Consider the following 16,640-nt stretch of genomic DNA (forward strand, 5'->3'; position numbering starts at 1 on the left):
TTCTCAAAAAAATGAATAAACTTTAAAAAAAAATGTTTTTAAATCATCATCATGTAACGTGTATTGAGCATTTACTGACGACATGGTTTATTTTCACTGCAATCCTAGAGAGACCAGTGCCATTGATATCCTTCCCTTAGAGATGAGGAAACTGAGGCTCAGAGACACTTAATTCGCTCAAGGTTACACAGAGTTAGCATTGGAATGCATTGGAGTTAGCATTGGAATCTGCTGTGTGGCTTCAAAGGACAGATGCCTAGAAAAGGCTCCGCCCCCGTTGGCCTGTTGGCATGTTCTTCTGACAGTTCTGATCTCTCAAGACTTCAGGCTCCTCATTTGGATGTTGCTTCATGAAATCAAGGCCTTTTCAAATATTCACGTGTAGTTTTTCTGAGCTCTTGATCCTTATCTTCTTTCACCAGCACTGACCATTTGCTTCTCCATTAAGTTCTCCTTCATCTCCCTGAACGGTTTCATTATTTTGCTGAAGTTTCTTCCATATCAAAAACTCATCTGCACTTTTGTCCTGTAGTCATTTCTATTTTCTTCCTACGAAAAAGACACTCCACCCACCAATACCTCCACTCCCTGTGCAAAAAGAGGCCTGTGTGTTTTAATGACTTGGGGAGAAATTCACAAATAGATTCAAACTTTTGGATGAATCTGCTGTGGTTAAAATTCATAAACAAACAGTTCTGGCCTTTAAATCCCAAAGCATAAGTGGGATCACTAAGTTACACTAACTTTGTGAGAAGTATTACAAAATAGGCAAATGGTTAAGGAAAGCTTTGCTAATTGATAATCATCCCTGGGAGATAGCCATTTATAGGACTTTTTGAAGAATTCTGAGTTATTATACTCATCTCATTGAAATTTTAGGAGTTTAGAATCTTTAGTGTGTTCTTCTGATTTAACATAGCAAAGATAGTCTCGTAAGGATGAAGGCATTTTTTCCTGATCTCCCCTGGACTTCTGTACAACGTGGAAATGCTACAGAATGTGAATATGGTGGCTAAGGTGGGTTAGCATTAGAAAGCACTCCTCTAGGGGTGCCTGGGTGGCCTAATGGGTTAAGTGTCTGACTCTTCATTTCAGCTCAGGTCATGATCTCACAGTTTGTGAGATTGAGCCGCTTGTCAGGCTCTGTACTGAGCACAGACCCTGCTTGGCAATCTCTCCCTCTCTCTGCCCTTCTCCCACATGCACAAGCGCGCACCTGCTCTCTCTCAAACATTAATAAAAAATGGGCGCCTGGGTGGCTCAGTCGGTTGAGCATCTGACTTCAGCTCAGGTTATGATCTCATGGTCTGTGAGTTCGAGTCCCACATCAGGCTCTGTGCTGACAGCTCAGAGCCTGGAGCCTGCTTCTGATTCTGTGTCTCCCTCTCTATCTGCCTCTCCCCAGCTCATGCTCTGTCTCTCTCTGTCTCAAAAATAAATAAAAACATTTAAAAAAAATTTTTTTAAACATTAATAAAAAACAACAAAAACTCCTCTAATGCAAGAGTATCCAACATGAAAGAAATTAAGGAAGTGTTTTTTTTTTTTAAGTGTATTTATTTTAGGAGAAAGAGAGCAGGGGAGAGGCAGAGAGAGAGGGAAAGAGAGAATCCTAAGCAGGCTCCATGCTAACAACACAGAGCCCAACTCAGGGCTCCACCCCATGAACCACGATCATGACCTGAGCCAAGATCAAGAGTCGGTCACTTAACCAACTGAACCACCCATGTGCCCCAGAAGTGTTTTTGAAGTTATGTTCGTCACTACAGAATTGTCATCAATTCTTTCATCAGGAAAATTGGAATTATAGTGCCTATTCCATATATGATATTTGGGAAAAGTGGTTAGTTTGTTGGCCAGTTGGTTGGTTTTCCAGGTAGGCTGAACTCTGACTTGTGCAGAATGAAAGGGGCGTTGACTCTTGGGGCGCCTGGGTGGCTCAGTCAGTTGAGTGTCCGTCCAACTCTTGATTTTGGCTCAGGTCATGATCTCACTGGTCATGAGTCAAACCCACATTGGGCTCTGCATTGGTAGCTCAGAGACTGCTTGGGATTCTCTGTCTCCTCTCTCTCTCTCTCTGCACCTCCCCCACTCATGCTTGCTCTGACATGCACTTCTTCTCTCTCTCTCTCAAAAGTAAACTTTAAAAAAAGGGGGAAGGTTTGACTCAGTATTTTTTTTTCACTAATTGTTTTCCAAAATCGAATGGTTCTCCATTGTCACCCTGGGAGAGTTAAGCATAATAGAATGCAGTAACTTAGCTGTCCGTCCTCTCAAAATGCTTTCTCAGGTAGTTACTTCTAAGACATTTTTAAGATACTAAAGTGATCGATCACACATTTCCATTAAGATCCATATTATCCTTAACCTCTGCAACTACTTTTAAAAATCTAGAGTTTCCAATCTTGAGATACTCCTTTTAAATGACAAACTTCAATAATATTTTCATTGCAGCTATTGAAGTGTTACGTACATACGTCATCTGTATCAAACTATTTCCACTGTATTGCATTATTCTTTTAGGCTTTCTTTACATTATAGCTTTTTAAAATCAAAACTTAGTTCATTAAATTAACCTGATGAGAGAGAATGTTGCAAGGGCTTTTCCAAATCTGCATATTGTCAAGCACAAATGTCCTTAGAAATGTGTTTTTTCTGGAAATTAGAACATCCAACTTGCTAATAAGAGCATTAGAAAACAAAATGTTGCTGCTAACCAGTAGCTTGGAAATCCAGAAATGATTCATGCCTTTCCAGCAGTTAAAATACATCTTAATAATTTGAAGGTCACTTGCTACAGCAGGGTGCCAGCATATAAAGGGATTTTAAACATGCAGTTTAAAACCCTTGGGATTAAACCAACCTTGTTGGCATATTTTATTTATACAGAGATTATCTCCAAAGGAGATTCATTGGTCTTTTGACTATAATGAAGCCTTTTCTTTATTGACTTCATTGTGTCATAAATGAAAAGAGATTTCTTGTTATGGCAGGAAATAAACTGTTCCAATCTCTGCAACACTCCTTGCATCCAAAGAGTCTGATTTAGACAAAAATCTATTTGTTGTGCTCTAACTCGGAAACTAAAATCACGGTAATGTTCCTTTATTTCATGTTTGCTTTATCTTCCTAAGTGGACACAGAGGTATTACCAAGTGCAGACAGAGACCTGAACTTGGCTTCTGGGAACTGAGAGCACAGACACAAGAAGGGACTGAGTTGTTCCTGAAATCCGGGACTGTGCACTAGAGAGGTGGTTGACAATCCTGTTGTGGGACTTGGGGGACCAGGGGTGAGGTCTGAGCAGGAGTGACTTGATCCAGTGACTCTGCTGGGGCTTTATAGGTTCTTCTTATGAATTTGCCAGAGGACAGATTGGGTTGGGATTTGCCATAGGGTTGCAGGAACTTGAATGGATTAAACAAACTTCACAGAGATTGGTGGCAGAGTAGGTGACTTAAGGCCCTCTGGAATGTTCATTGTAATTCTTTATGTACCCACACCCTGCCAGTACGGTATTTTCTAAAATAGACGTTAAGCCAGTTGACCCCAGCACTGAGCATCTTGGCAGGAAGGTAAACACTACAACACTTTTTTTTTTACTTGACATCATCACGGTGACCAGAATATTAGTGTGAATTCTCCAGGTTTACCGAAGCTTACTCTTCAAGCCAAAGTGTATCATTTCATTCGTTATAAGTCAAAGTTTCTTTAAAATGCATTATTGTGGTTTTCTGCCCTCTAGCCGTGTACGTTCAATTGAAGGTCGAGAGACGTGAAATAAGGTAGAAGAGATGAGACTTTGGAGTTGGCCTGGGCCCCACCAGTTGATAATGACAGTGGACATTGGCCAAGCTCTTTGGTCTCTTGTAGTCAGTTTGCCTGTCTATAAAATGGGTAATCACCCCCGGAAATCATAGGGCTGTGCATATAAAGCAATTCGCACCCAACAATAAATGAGTTACGAAGCATTTAGTAAATGCCAAGCACTCATCTGCTTTTTGTAACACTATGAATTAGGTAGTTATTCGCATTTCACAGACGAGGAAAAAGAACCGCAGAGAGTTTGAAGTCCCACCACCAGGCCATCTTGCTCTGGCCACCATTTCCCCGAGGTGCCTGATACACGCAGAATGCTTTCCATCATCAGTAACCGAGAAGAAGGACGCTACACAATCTTACCAAGTTACAGGCTAAATACCCTGCCACAGAGCTGCCTGAGCCCTGTCTGCAGCACCTACCTGTAGCTGATGTTCCGTTCAAGAAGTCTCGGCTACTGACTTTTTCTTTCTTTTTTCAAAATGTTTGTTTATTTACTTGTGCGAAGACAGACAAGAAAGTGAAGTTTTTCCCTTTTTGTGTATCTGTTATTCCTGAAGAATAAGAGAAGGCAGACTAAGATTATGAAAGTAGCTTAGAACCATACACCAATGTAAGGGTGATTTCCCACTAATGGCTCCAAAGATGCAAGTACAACAGAGACATAACTAGATTTGGAAGTAGCCTCTCTCTGTGTTCCGTGTGTTCTTTGTTCCTTATAGTGTTGTATTCAAGGTCAACAGTCTTGAGTCTTCCAACGCTCTGCTTTGGGTACCTACAAACCAGAGACCAATTCCAGGCTTCCTCAGAAGTGGTACATGAGGGTGTTTCATTGTGGACTGCCCAAAATAAAAGGTCTCTTGTATATGAAGTTTAATTCCAGCCACCAAAGGCCGAAATCTTGGAACAAAGTATAAATAGTAATATCGCATAACAATCTCACCCTTAAGGTGCTGATTCTCAGCTGACTGTACCAAGCACTTTATAACAGGATGATTTAATGATAAAAGCAGTACTCTCATTTTTGCTGAATTTAAATCTTCACTATATGAAAATTCTTTTTTTTTTTTTTAATTTTTTTTTTCCAACGTTTATTTATTTTTTGGGGGGGACAGAGAGAGACAGAGCATGAACGGGGGAGGGGCAGAGAGAGAGGGAGACACAGAATCGGAAACAGGCTCCAGGCTCTGAGCCATCAGCCCAGAGCCTGACGCGGGGCTCGAACTCACGGACCGCGAGATCATGACCTGGCTGAAGTCAGACGCTTAACAGACTGCGCCACCCAGGCGCCCTGAAAATTCTATAAGTAAATAGGAGAAGGGGAAAAAAGGGAAGCAAACCACAAGAGACTTTTTTTTTTTTTTTTTAAGTTTATTTCTTTGGAGAGAGGGAGAGAGGGAGAATCCCAAGCAGGCTCTTTGCCGTCAGGGCAAAGTCCACGCGGGGCTTGATCTCACGAACCATGAGAACCTGAGCCAAAATCAAGAGTCAGATGCTTAACCAACTAAGCCACCCAGGTGCCCCAACAGACTGTTAACTATAGAGAACAAACCGAAGGTTGATAGAGGGAGGTGGGCAAGGCCTGAGCTAGGTGTATGATGGATATTAAGGAGGGCACTTGCGTGTTACAGGTGAGTGATGAATCACTAAATTCTCCTCCTGAGGCCAATATTACCATATATGTTAACTAACTGGAACTTAAAAACTTGAAACAAAAAATGCTGGCACAAAATTTAAACATAACATTTTATCCAAGGGACTCTAATTAAACCAAGATACTCGGTTTAACTCCTTGTTCTTCCTTGAAATCGGAGAATGTAGACAAGTTATGTATCACAGCACATAGGAGAAAGAGCTTTGCATTCAGTACACCAGGGTTCAGATCTCAGCTCTGCCTACTGAGTTATCGGTCCCTTTGGACATGTTGCTTCCGTTACCTCCTGTGCAATGTGAGGATAACAATGCCCCCTTCACGTAGTTCTGGTAAAGGTAAATGTACCGAAAGCATTTAGCACAGTCCCTGGTAACCAGTCTAGGGCTTAATAAACGGTGATTCTGTTCTCATTATACCCACTCTATCTTGAGACCGTTTCATTATATATCCTAACAATCTCCCATCTAACCTGGAGGTCAAACCTCTTCCCTTTGATGCCAGCTCATAGTTTTATTTTCTTTATCAGCACTACATCGGTAACATTTATTTTTGCCTGAGTCATCAAACCCCTCCCTTTTATGGCACTTGGGAGTCTTCACCATGTAATTACATGCTGTTCTTGCCTGCACCTGCTTACGTTCATTGCTTCTCCAACACAAATGTGCCCTTGGGCGGAGACCATCTCCCTAATGTCCGGCTGAGTCCTGGGTGCTCAGGAAATGCCTCCTCCAGTGGTTTCCCATTCACTTGGCCCATATACACAGACAGCAGCCATTCTCTCTTGACCTTGGATCCGCGACCCGCTTCCCCTGCCATGGTCCAGCTTTTAGTTCATCTTTCTGAGCTTATTTTCCCAACTGTGAGATGGGTAGGAAAATAGCTTCTATCTCCCAGGGTTGTTGAGAGGATTTAAGTACATGTTAATGCACCTAAAGGGCATAGAAAAGTGCCTCGTCCATAGTTAGTGCTGCTAATGTCCTCTGCGTTCAGCAACGGAACATACTTCGGTGAAAAAGCATCTTTCATATGGATGACCTCTAACACCACAGGGTTTTTTCCAGATAAAAGCTGAGATCAGGTCTATGCTGCTGTCCTAATTGCTTGGCCTTCTGTTAGTTACGGTAATTTTCTAATTACCTGGTTCTTGCTGAGAGAAATTTAAGAGGAAAACTATTAGGACTTTGAATTAGTCATAGCCTTATATTCATCATAATATTGACCAAAAAAAGATTTATGACCCTTCAGCTTCATGTATCTTGATTGAAAGACAAATACGATGTTACCTGGGTAGCTGGTGGTGGTCCGTGCTGAGCGTGTGTGGGTGTGTGTGTGTGGGTGTGTGTGTGCGTGCGCGTGCCTGTTGGTAGTTTCATGACGTTACTGGTGGTGCCTGGAAATGCAGAGGGGTGTGGTTACACTTCCTTGGATGAAGAAGCTAATTGGAGACACTAGTGAGTCATATATTTCCATGGTTATCATACTGAGCTCTGCTGGATTTCTCCTGCTCTAGCCACGGGGGATAGCAGGCAGACTGATTTCTGAGCACGTATGGCATTAGCTTGAATACTATACCTGAGCAATTGGCAGAAAAGAAAAAAAAAATGATAGTTACCCTAAAAGCATTTTTTTTTTTAATGACTTGAGGTGGGCTTTGGCCTCTGAAATGCCGTGGGTTTTGCCCTTTTTTGTTTTTTGACTCTGCAGAGTAAAATAGCTCTAAAGCTGACCTGTTGTTTTTTCTTTCTTTAAACTACAGTCCCTGTGCCCCGTAAATGTATTGGAATTCTAAAATTCTAAGCTATCATGGGATAAATGTTGCCCTCAGCCTATTTATGCCTGTTAATGATGTCTCCCTCGGAAAGGGGTGTCTTTGGGTTTCTAAATAAAGTGGGAGGCTGCATTCTATAGTGTTCACAGGGTTACGTTGTATCTCATGTCGCTCGTTTTGCCCCTTGTCCAAAAGTGAGTGTCTTTGGGTTAATCTTCTTGAGATTCTGGTTTTGTACATATTAACCCTTCAGCCTCAGCTTAATTTCTCTGCCACTTGATCTTAATTGTAGAATTTGCTTACTCCTAAACATTTGAAGGGAAGTCAGTCAGATAATTTTGGAAATTTTTCTTGAACTGTGCATTCTGCTCAATATTCTGGAGAAACGTTTTGGCTCTGCTTACTTTGTTAATGCTGGTTACATCATTATGGGAGCTATAGATTTCTTGGGCGTGCAAAATGATTGCATATTCATGAACATCTTCAATCCTGAAATATTTGTAAATAACTTGGCAATTTTTTTCATAAGGTGGCCTATTAAAATGATTAGGTCTTTAATTGTTCACACAGAAAGAATTTGTGCTTACAGAGCACCACCTATTTGATAAATAACGTTTCTATGCGAAGCAATTTGGATTATGAACATATAAGTCACCTTCCTTAAACAAAGTATAAGAGATGCTATTTTCCACTTAAGAATGATTCAAGTTTGAAAATGTCAATAGATGCAAAAAGCCACCCTGGAGCTTTGCTCTCTCGAAAGAAAGTAGAGAAGGAATGACATAGTCAATGTTAACTGTCACCAGATGAAGAGAAATCAGATTGTCAGGCCTGGATCTATAACATTCTTGCCAAAGTAGGACCTCATTTACACATACAGATCTTCATACCCTTTGCTAAGAAAAGCATCTGTGGCAGTTTAGATGTTTGTGCGTTTGCCAAAGATCTTTCACTCTGAATAAAGTAAATGTCATGTCTGTTGTTTATCTCAAATTCAGCAGAGTATTTTTAAAAGGAAATATTTGCGGGGGAGGGTCGAGGGAAGGAGGTTGGGGAGCTCCAGTTAGTGGGGTGTGGCAGTTTTACGGCCAGTACTCAAGTATCAGGCTGGATCTGGACAAAGCAGCTTAAAACACACTTTGGGCTCGTATAGCCGAAAGCGTCCCTCTGAAGTGACAACGTTGCAATAAATTGGAAAGTGGAGTCTTCCTGAATCTCTACCTAGTCTGTCAACACCCAAAAAATCCAGTTAATTCAGTCAAACTGATTATTTGGCATCGTGTAGACACAGCTGTCTTGAACTCAAATTTTGAACATTTAAACATAGATGGCATTGTACCCGAAGCCAGCTGGTACAATGGCATCGATCTGTAATTGTGTATAAAGATTGCTTCGACTTGAGAGATGCTCCAAGTTCAAGCTGGACCCCACTGCAGAGCAATTTTTGAGAAATCTTAGGTTGTGATAAAATTTCTTGACAAATGAGGTACCTTAGGTAGGTTCAGACTTTCAGTTGAGAGTATGATGCGGTCATTTAACTATGTAAATTGCCTAAAACATTTAAAAAAAAAAAAAAGTAATCCCCTACGTACTTGAAAAGGAAACAAACCTGTATTTAACCTTGCTTCTCGGCATTCAAAACCATTATGAGATAGAAATGTAAAATACATCCTGAGACTCTTCTTGAGGACCTCTACTTCAGGTGACCGAATTACAGCACTCTTTGCAAAAGTCAAATGTTTGTCTTTAATAATCCCTTGTCCGTGTTACTTGTTTTATTGAAGTGTATTCTGTGTGACTCTGAATATCATTTTATCCCCACAGATGACATGGAAGCCATTCCTGTCAAACAGTTTGTTAAACACATCGGTGAGCTGTATTCTAATAACCAGCATGGGTTCTCCGAGGATTTTGAGGTAGGTTTCGAGACTGAAAAGTAACTTCCCGAGACCCAACCCTTACTGTGTGAGGCTTGTTAGAAACTCGAGCTGAGTTCATTCTGGCATAACAAAACAATGGTGGGAAAAGTGGAGACCGGTTTTCTGCTGCTGCTGCTGCTTTTCTGCGTCACACTTACAACTGTGACAAGCACTCTCATCCCAGTAAACATTAGGCGAGAGGGAGTTGGTCACCCATGTCCTGAACATGCGTTTCTACGGAAGAGCGGACTCGGGGGTAGAGAGGAGGCAAGCGCCCCCCGGTCCTGTCTTCATCTTAATCCTGAGCGGGCCAGTAGTCCTCACGCCGAGGGTAGGGTCCGTGTCTCTGGGTGCACGAGGTGTTGAGGGGGCCGACTGCACGGTAGGTAGGGTGCCTCCTCATCCTCGGGCCAGTCACCTCCTCTCCGATTCCCTGGGTCCCTCGCTTTTAACAGTGGTGCTCGCGTCACGGACGGCCCCACGGTGGGAAGAGGTGAATGCTGAACGTCTGTGAAAGCGCCGGGTGAACTGTGAAGCCCGTGCGAAGGTTGATGGTTGTCGTTCTCGCGACTGTCACTCCCTGGAGAGAAGACACGGGTTAACGCAGCCCTTGTGATTCTAAGAACTGTTGTGCGGGGAGCAAGGTAGAGCGCAGCGCGCACCGCCCTGCCAGCTCCGGGTTCCGTGCCAGTTCAGCAGTGACAGGGCGTCAATGAGGAGCTATTAAACAGACTGCCCTTTTCTTCACCGAGGCGCTTAACTAAGGCACATCTCTGGCAGCAAGAGTTGTGCCAAGGGGGCCAAGTTTTCGTGGCAGCTCAGCTGTCTTCTAGCTTTGTGGGTGAGTCGGTTCCTTTCTCTCATTCTTCCTTTAAAATGGAAACGATGATGATGATGCTTTACGGCCCATCTCTTTTCCCAAAATGGGTGATGGGGATTAAATGATGTGATGGAAAGGACGCACAATGAGAAATAAACACAGGACCCAAAGCCCCTGTCTCCGTGCAAGGCCAGAGTCCCCAGAGGCCATCATAAAGGCAGTTATACTGACAACTATTTCTCTTGGTTTTTTGTTTTGTTGTGTTGTGTTTTTCTGAGCAAAACCGAAGCAAAGGTAGTAGAGAGAAGGGACCCTCTGATTTATTCGTCAAAGTCCTGTGTATCATGGAACAAACAAAAATATGTCGAGTACTTAATGCGGCTGTTAGATGCTTACCAAAAAAGGTGCCTATTCAACTACAGAGAACATGGTTTAAAGTCAAACATTTTGTATTCATGAGGACAGCAAATGTGTGTGCTGTTGAAGTGATTTAGTTCAATTGACTGTTGGCTGGATGACTGAGCAAGAATATTGAGGCATTTAACAATGTTGATGGTATTCAGGACAAACATTTATCCTCTGGAGAACAGAATTTGATCAGGATGACCAAATGCAACTCCAGTTTCTCAATTATTTATGATTTGAGACCCCCAGTGCTATTCATCACAGCTGGTTTTGACACCATTTAATTATTCAAAATAATCAGCTACACCTCTATAAACTTGATCTGACTTAAAATGGGCTTTGCTGCATCACAGTCAAGCCTGTTAACAAATTCTGGGCATCTGCACCCTATTTCTGTCCTAAAACAAAACAAAACAAAAAAATCCACTCTGGCTGGAAGCTTTTGTCTCCTGTATTGAACTTTATAGCTTAAATCTTATTAGCTGGTGGTTAAGGGAGGGGCCCAAAAGGGCAGGGATAGGGGAGGCATTGTTCTGCCCTTGTCCCTTCACAATCCCTCCTGGTTCGAATGGTTTAAAATCAGGGCTATTCAGAATAGGAAGATTATCCTTTCTTCTGAAAAGAACAATAAGGCAGCGACATAATGGGAGGAATGAGACAGGAAAACTTGTTAATCTACCGTCCTCTTCTAATTGAGGGAGATTTTGAACTATTTTAGAACACTGGTAGTCCTTTTTGGCTGCTCTGCTAAAAAGGACAACTGGTAACAGGCTATTTAAGAAATTATTAAGGCTGTGTTACAAATGAGATAGTAAAAGACTGTAAAAGAAGGTCAGGAAAAGAGATTTTGTGCAATTAAAAAAACAAAACAAAACAAAACAAAACAAAACAAAACAAAACAACTGGGGCACCTGGCTGGCTCTGTCAGTGGAGAGTATATGACTCTTGATCTTGTAGGTTTGAGCTGCACAATGGGTGTAGAGATTACTTAAAAAAAAAAAAAAAAAATCCTGGGGCACCTGGGCGGCTCAGTCAGTTCAGCCTCGACTTAGGTCATGATCTCACAGTTCATGAGTTCAGGCCCCGCATCGGGTCAGTGCTGACAGCTCGGAGCCTGGAGCCTGCTTCAGGTTCTGTGTCTCCCTCTCTCTCTGCCCCTCCCCCACTCATGCTCTGTCTTTCTCTCTCTCTCAAAGATGAGTAAACATTAAAAATAAATCTTTTTAATTTTTTTTTTTTTACGTTTATTTATTTTTGAGACAGAGAGAGACAGAGCATGAACGGGGGAGGGTCAGAGAGAGAGGGAGACACAGAATCGGAAACAGGCTCCAGGCTCTGAGCCATCAGCCCAGAGCCCGACGCGGGGCTCGAACTCATGGACCGCAAGATCGTGACCTGAGCTGAAGTCGGACGCTTAACCGACTGCGCCACCCAGGCGCCCCAAAATAAATCTTTTTAAAAAGCCAAAACAGCACCCTCATTATGATAGGAGACTAAAAAAGTCAACCCCAGATTTCCACATCTTTTTAAGTGGAATAACGGTGGCCGGCATTTTCTTAGCACTGCACTTGGATTATTTCACTCGTTTCTCAGAACTGCCCTTCATAGAGGTACTATTCTATTGTCCCCATTTTACAAATGAGGAAACTTTACCCATAGGAAAACTGAGGCTTTGAGTGGCTCAGATGTGAAATGGCAGAAGTTAGGTTTTAGGACCAGGATATGTGACTCAAGCCCACATGTTTTACCTCAATGCTCTCCAGACTCAGTAAGTAGTATCCTATGGTGACCTGGAGTCAGAAGGAGAAAAAATCAAGACTACCAGTGACTGTCTAAAACTGATCATGCAGCTGATAAGCCAACAATTGTCTTGGCAGAAAAAAAAAGGGGGGGGGGGCAGGGGAAGGCAGGAGAGGAAACCACCAAAATAAGGAATCCCCCCATTAAAAATACTGGGAGCCCATTACATGGTCTTTATGGTCCAGAGCCTACCAACCAGATAGCTGAGAATCTGACTTAGAAAATTTTTTTTTTAATTTTTTTTTTTTAACGTTTATTTTTATTTTTGAGACAGAGAGAGACAGAGCATGAACAGGGGAGGGTCAGAGAGAGAGGGAGACATAGAATCTGAAACGGGCTCCAGGCTCTGAGCTGTCAGCACAGAGCCCGACGCGGGGCTCGAACTCACGGACCGAGAGATCATGACCTGAGCCGAAGTCAGACGTTTAACCGACTGAGCCACCCAGGCGCCCCTGACTTAGAAAATTTTATACAGCATCTGAATAGAGGCCTAAAGTTAGTCAAAGAACTAACCTGAAAATTATAAATACCACTTAACAATTGATGTGTGGCTATTAAGAGAACAAACAATTCATCTGACAGTTATTCATGAGAACCTTTTATTCTGTGGACATAACATAAAGCACAGAGGTAAATTTGAGACCTTGCCCTCTAGGATTTTCACCTCCTGGTGGCAGTGGAGACTAGGGTGGGCAAAGCAAAATAAGTGATAATACTGACAAAGTTCTGGATGGAAGAGGGCAAAGAAGAAGAAAAGCTTCCATGAATTTTTTTATTATTTCACCAAAATTTCTATTTGCCCCATCTTGTTTAAAAATCTTGGACAGAAATGAAAAAAAAAAAAATGGTGAATAGCTGTCCTATTTTCAGAATTTTGCTGCTTGGAGGAGAATGAGAAAAACGATTCCCCGGTAATTTTGAGTCTTTGTCTAGAGGTGATGCAGCAAGCATTTTGTCCTTGTCAGATAAATTTTGGAGACTGTTAAAAGCTGGCAACATTATACCTCTAGCAGATTTTGCAGTCACTGGAAATAACATCAATCCTTGTCTCAGGATGGCGTTCGATGCCTCTGTTCCCTTGGCTACCTGCGTTGACTTCAACCTCACTCTTCCCCGGCCTCCACAGTCCTAATCCAGGAGGCTTCCAAAGGCGCAGTGCTAGCATTAACTTTCAAACGGAGAGAGCTCTGAGGCTGTGTGGGTCGACAGAATTAATAGGCAGGGGTCAGGAGCATCACGAGGTGAAAGGCTGAGTGCAGAGATGAGGCCAGAGGTCCAATACTCCTTGACAAGATCCTTTGGGGGAATTACCTCTATTACCATTAACTCCAGCTGAGCTAAATTTGGGCGGGTTGCTCATCTTAAATCAGGAGAACAAAGCTTTGTCCACCTGAGCCCGTGCACTCGAGGGATCAGTGGCCACAATCACTTTATGTAAGATGCAGCGTTCCGATGTTGCCAGTGACACGTAAGAGGGCATCGCCAGATAGAGGGGTGGATGCTCCATGAGGCTGCGGCCTGCAAAATGGCAGAAGCCCGTGACAGAATGCCACTTAAGGTCTGAAAGGTCTTTAAAACATTTCTAAACCCTTAGCAAGAAGAAAACCACAGTTGCGTTGAGGTTTTTGTGAAGGGTGAGGAGAGAGGGAATTAGCCCAATTCACAAATAGTGTGCACAAGGTCATTTTACTTTATAGATCTGCTACAGGATAATAGGTGCTGTGATAAAAATGGGTGGTTTTTCTGGAAGGGTTAGGCAGTCACTGTATATAAAGACAGATGGATTCAGACCAGGGGTGAGCAGGACAGGCATTCTTGCCAAGGCAGATGGCAGTGAAGCAAAGAGCAGGAGATCCTACGGTCTTGTCAAAGGGCACAGAGGTAAAACTGTCCGGAAGGAGAAGGGAGCTGGTGGAAGATGGCAGATCTGGGCTGGGATCGTGAAAGCCTGGCTAAGGAATCCGGGACCTATCCAGAGATTTCCGAGTAAGAGAATAACAAAGTCCAGGCAGCACAGGAAGAAATTTGGCATGGCAGCTGTTTGTAGCCTGAGAGGCAGGAAGATGGCATGTCACCGGTATCCAACGAGGGCCAGCTCTGTGCCGGACGCTAGGCAAGCACCAGACCGTAGCAATGACCTAAACTAATCAGTCTTTCGTGGGCCCTGTCCCTAATACAACTGTAGGCTGTCTGAACTCCCACCAAGAATGTTCTGTATACTCGGGTCTCACACTTGGTCACCTGGTCCAAAATGTGTTCTTGTTGGCTTTCTTTGTGAAGCTGAATAATCTGGAAGATTTCCAGATGGATTTTTATTCTGTCAGTTTCAAATTGAGCCATAGAATGGTAGGGCAGTAGGTCTCCATGTGCCTTTTCAGTAGCTTCTCACATCACTGACTCCAGGCAGCAGGAGATTTCCCCTGTTCTGTCTGTCAAGAATTCTGGATATGTCAACTTGGGGCGTTTTGTTTCAGTTTTACTTTATTTTTAAGTCTCTTGTTTTTACTCGGCTTTCTTCTGTGGTGGTGTGCCTGTCGATACTCAGAATATTCATTTTGAGAATTTCAACTCTGTTACATGGACAGGAAAATGCAAATAAGCTTAAATCTTAAAACTATATATCAGAGTGCCCAATAGGTAGCTTTGCTATACACACTCTGTCAGCCAGTGTCTCTTCAAAGGGTTTTAACACCTATTAAAATCACATTAACTTTGGAATTCCAGTTCTGATGGGGAAAAGCCACTCCAGGATCAGATCATAGTATCAGCATCTAAATGAGCCACACAGTTCTGCAAGGAATTACAGATGGCGTTATTATCCACAAGACAAAATCAGAAGGCCTTAGGCACACCCCCTCGGGTTCTAATAAAATCAGATTTAACATTATTTATGACTATTCTTTGTTTTCTGTCATTCACATAATTGGAAAAGTGAAATAGAGGCAATGGATCAGACCAGGGGTTTTAGATAACAGAGAGTTTCATTGGCGATATCGAATGACTGCTTTAAACAGTGCAGACAGATGCTTCCAAGCAGTCGTGGTCAATTGCATTATATTATAATAGAGGCCCACACTAGGGTGGTCAGATCCACACGCTGAGAGACAAAAAGCAATAAACCGAGTGAATCTCAGAGTGAATTAATGCTGTAATCTCTTATCACAAGATGTTTTAGGAACCCAGCCCGTGCTAAAAGTATGACCTTCAAAACCCAGAAACAGGGATGTCAACTTACTTCAAGGATTTCCGTATAGATTGAACTAATGTCTTCCAGAATACAAATCCATTTTCAAAGGTATTCTGTCCCTGGAACTATTGAAGAATAGACCTCAGGCTTTCAGGGCAATTCTAAGCGGCCAGTATCCCCAATACTTTGAGTATGGGTAGCACTGCTTAAGTGTTTGTAGATGTTTAAGATCTCAGACTCATCGCTTTGGGCCTATACTTTTTCTCATTCTAGAGAAAAGTACCAAAGCCTGGAGTCCCTTTAAACCAGCATTTGCAAAACCACAGATCATACACCATTTTAGAATAGAAAATAGCGGAGTGTATCACGTTTAGGAAGAGTAAGGAAAGGGTAAGAACTGCTGTGAAACAAACACACTTTCCCAAGAGAAGCGTGTGGCATTAGTGCCTCTGGACTTTTTTTATTTTTTTTTTTTCTTTTAATGGACAACAGGGCAGGTCTACAATTAAAAAAAAAAAAAAAATGAATGTCCATCTGCCAAGAATCAGGAGTTCATGAGCATGGTCTCTTTGAATAGATAATGACCCCACTGTTTTTAGACTTTAAATTCTTGAATTAGAGTGAGTTAGTTCCTCCTTGGAAAGAAGAGAGGGACTCCTCACTGGGAAGTACTTTGTGAATCTAAAAGACAACCAGTTCCTTGTTTTCATTATGCCTCATGTAAATGCTATGGAAAACATCGATAATTGCTACGCATCTCCTTCATGGAAAAAAAGAAAATCTGCACGCTCCTAAACTCTGTTACATCTGTCACGTGTAAAACATTTCTCCTGATAATTTTCTGTCACTTGCTCCTGCTCTTTGCAACAGCTGTGCGCTGCTAATCACTTCCCTTATTAGTTAGCCCCAGTACTTTCTTGGGTTTGAACCGTACACTGTAGAAAATGTTGACTTTACAGCCATCGTGCAGGAGGCTAATGGATGATGTTTACCATACGTGGCTAAGGTCCTGAAGAGGTCCCTCTTCCACTGTTGGTTTTGTAAAGAAGGATAATGTAAATGAAACTAAGAGTTCACAAATAATTCAGCAAATCTGGATCTATTTGAGCCACATAAGGACAGGTCACCAGGCTAATATAGTGTCACTTCATGACGGAATATAATCAATTTGCACTCAGGCAGTTATAAAACAAGCTATGTGGCCTGTAAGCATTTTGCAAATGATGGTGGAGATTGTACCTCTGACTGGGAAATTGTTGTTCATCCTC

General features: G+C 42.4%; 1 protein-coding gene across 2 annotated transcripts in view; it reads left to right on the forward strand.

Annotated features, from left to right (window-relative positions):
• The window catches only part of PTPRG (protein tyrosine phosphatase receptor type G), a 713,510-nt gene that overhangs the window by 662,313 nt on the left and 34,557 nt on the right, over positions 1-16,640 (forward strand). For both annotated transcript variants that reach the window (XM_030307145.1, XM_030307144.2), the window contains one exon: positions 9,066-9,157. In XM_030307145.1, the coding sequence (XP_030163005.1) occupies positions 9,066-9,157 (92 nt within the window). The remainder of the gene's footprint in view (positions 1-9,065; positions 9,158-16,640) is intronic.

Source organism: Lynx canadensis, chromosome A2, assembly GCF_007474595.2.
Source record: "Lynx canadensis isolate LIC74 chromosome A2, mLynCan4.pri.v2, whole genome shotgun sequence".
In the NCBI taxonomy this organism is placed as follows: Eukaryota; Metazoa; Chordata; class Mammalia; order Carnivora; family Felidae; genus Lynx; species Lynx canadensis.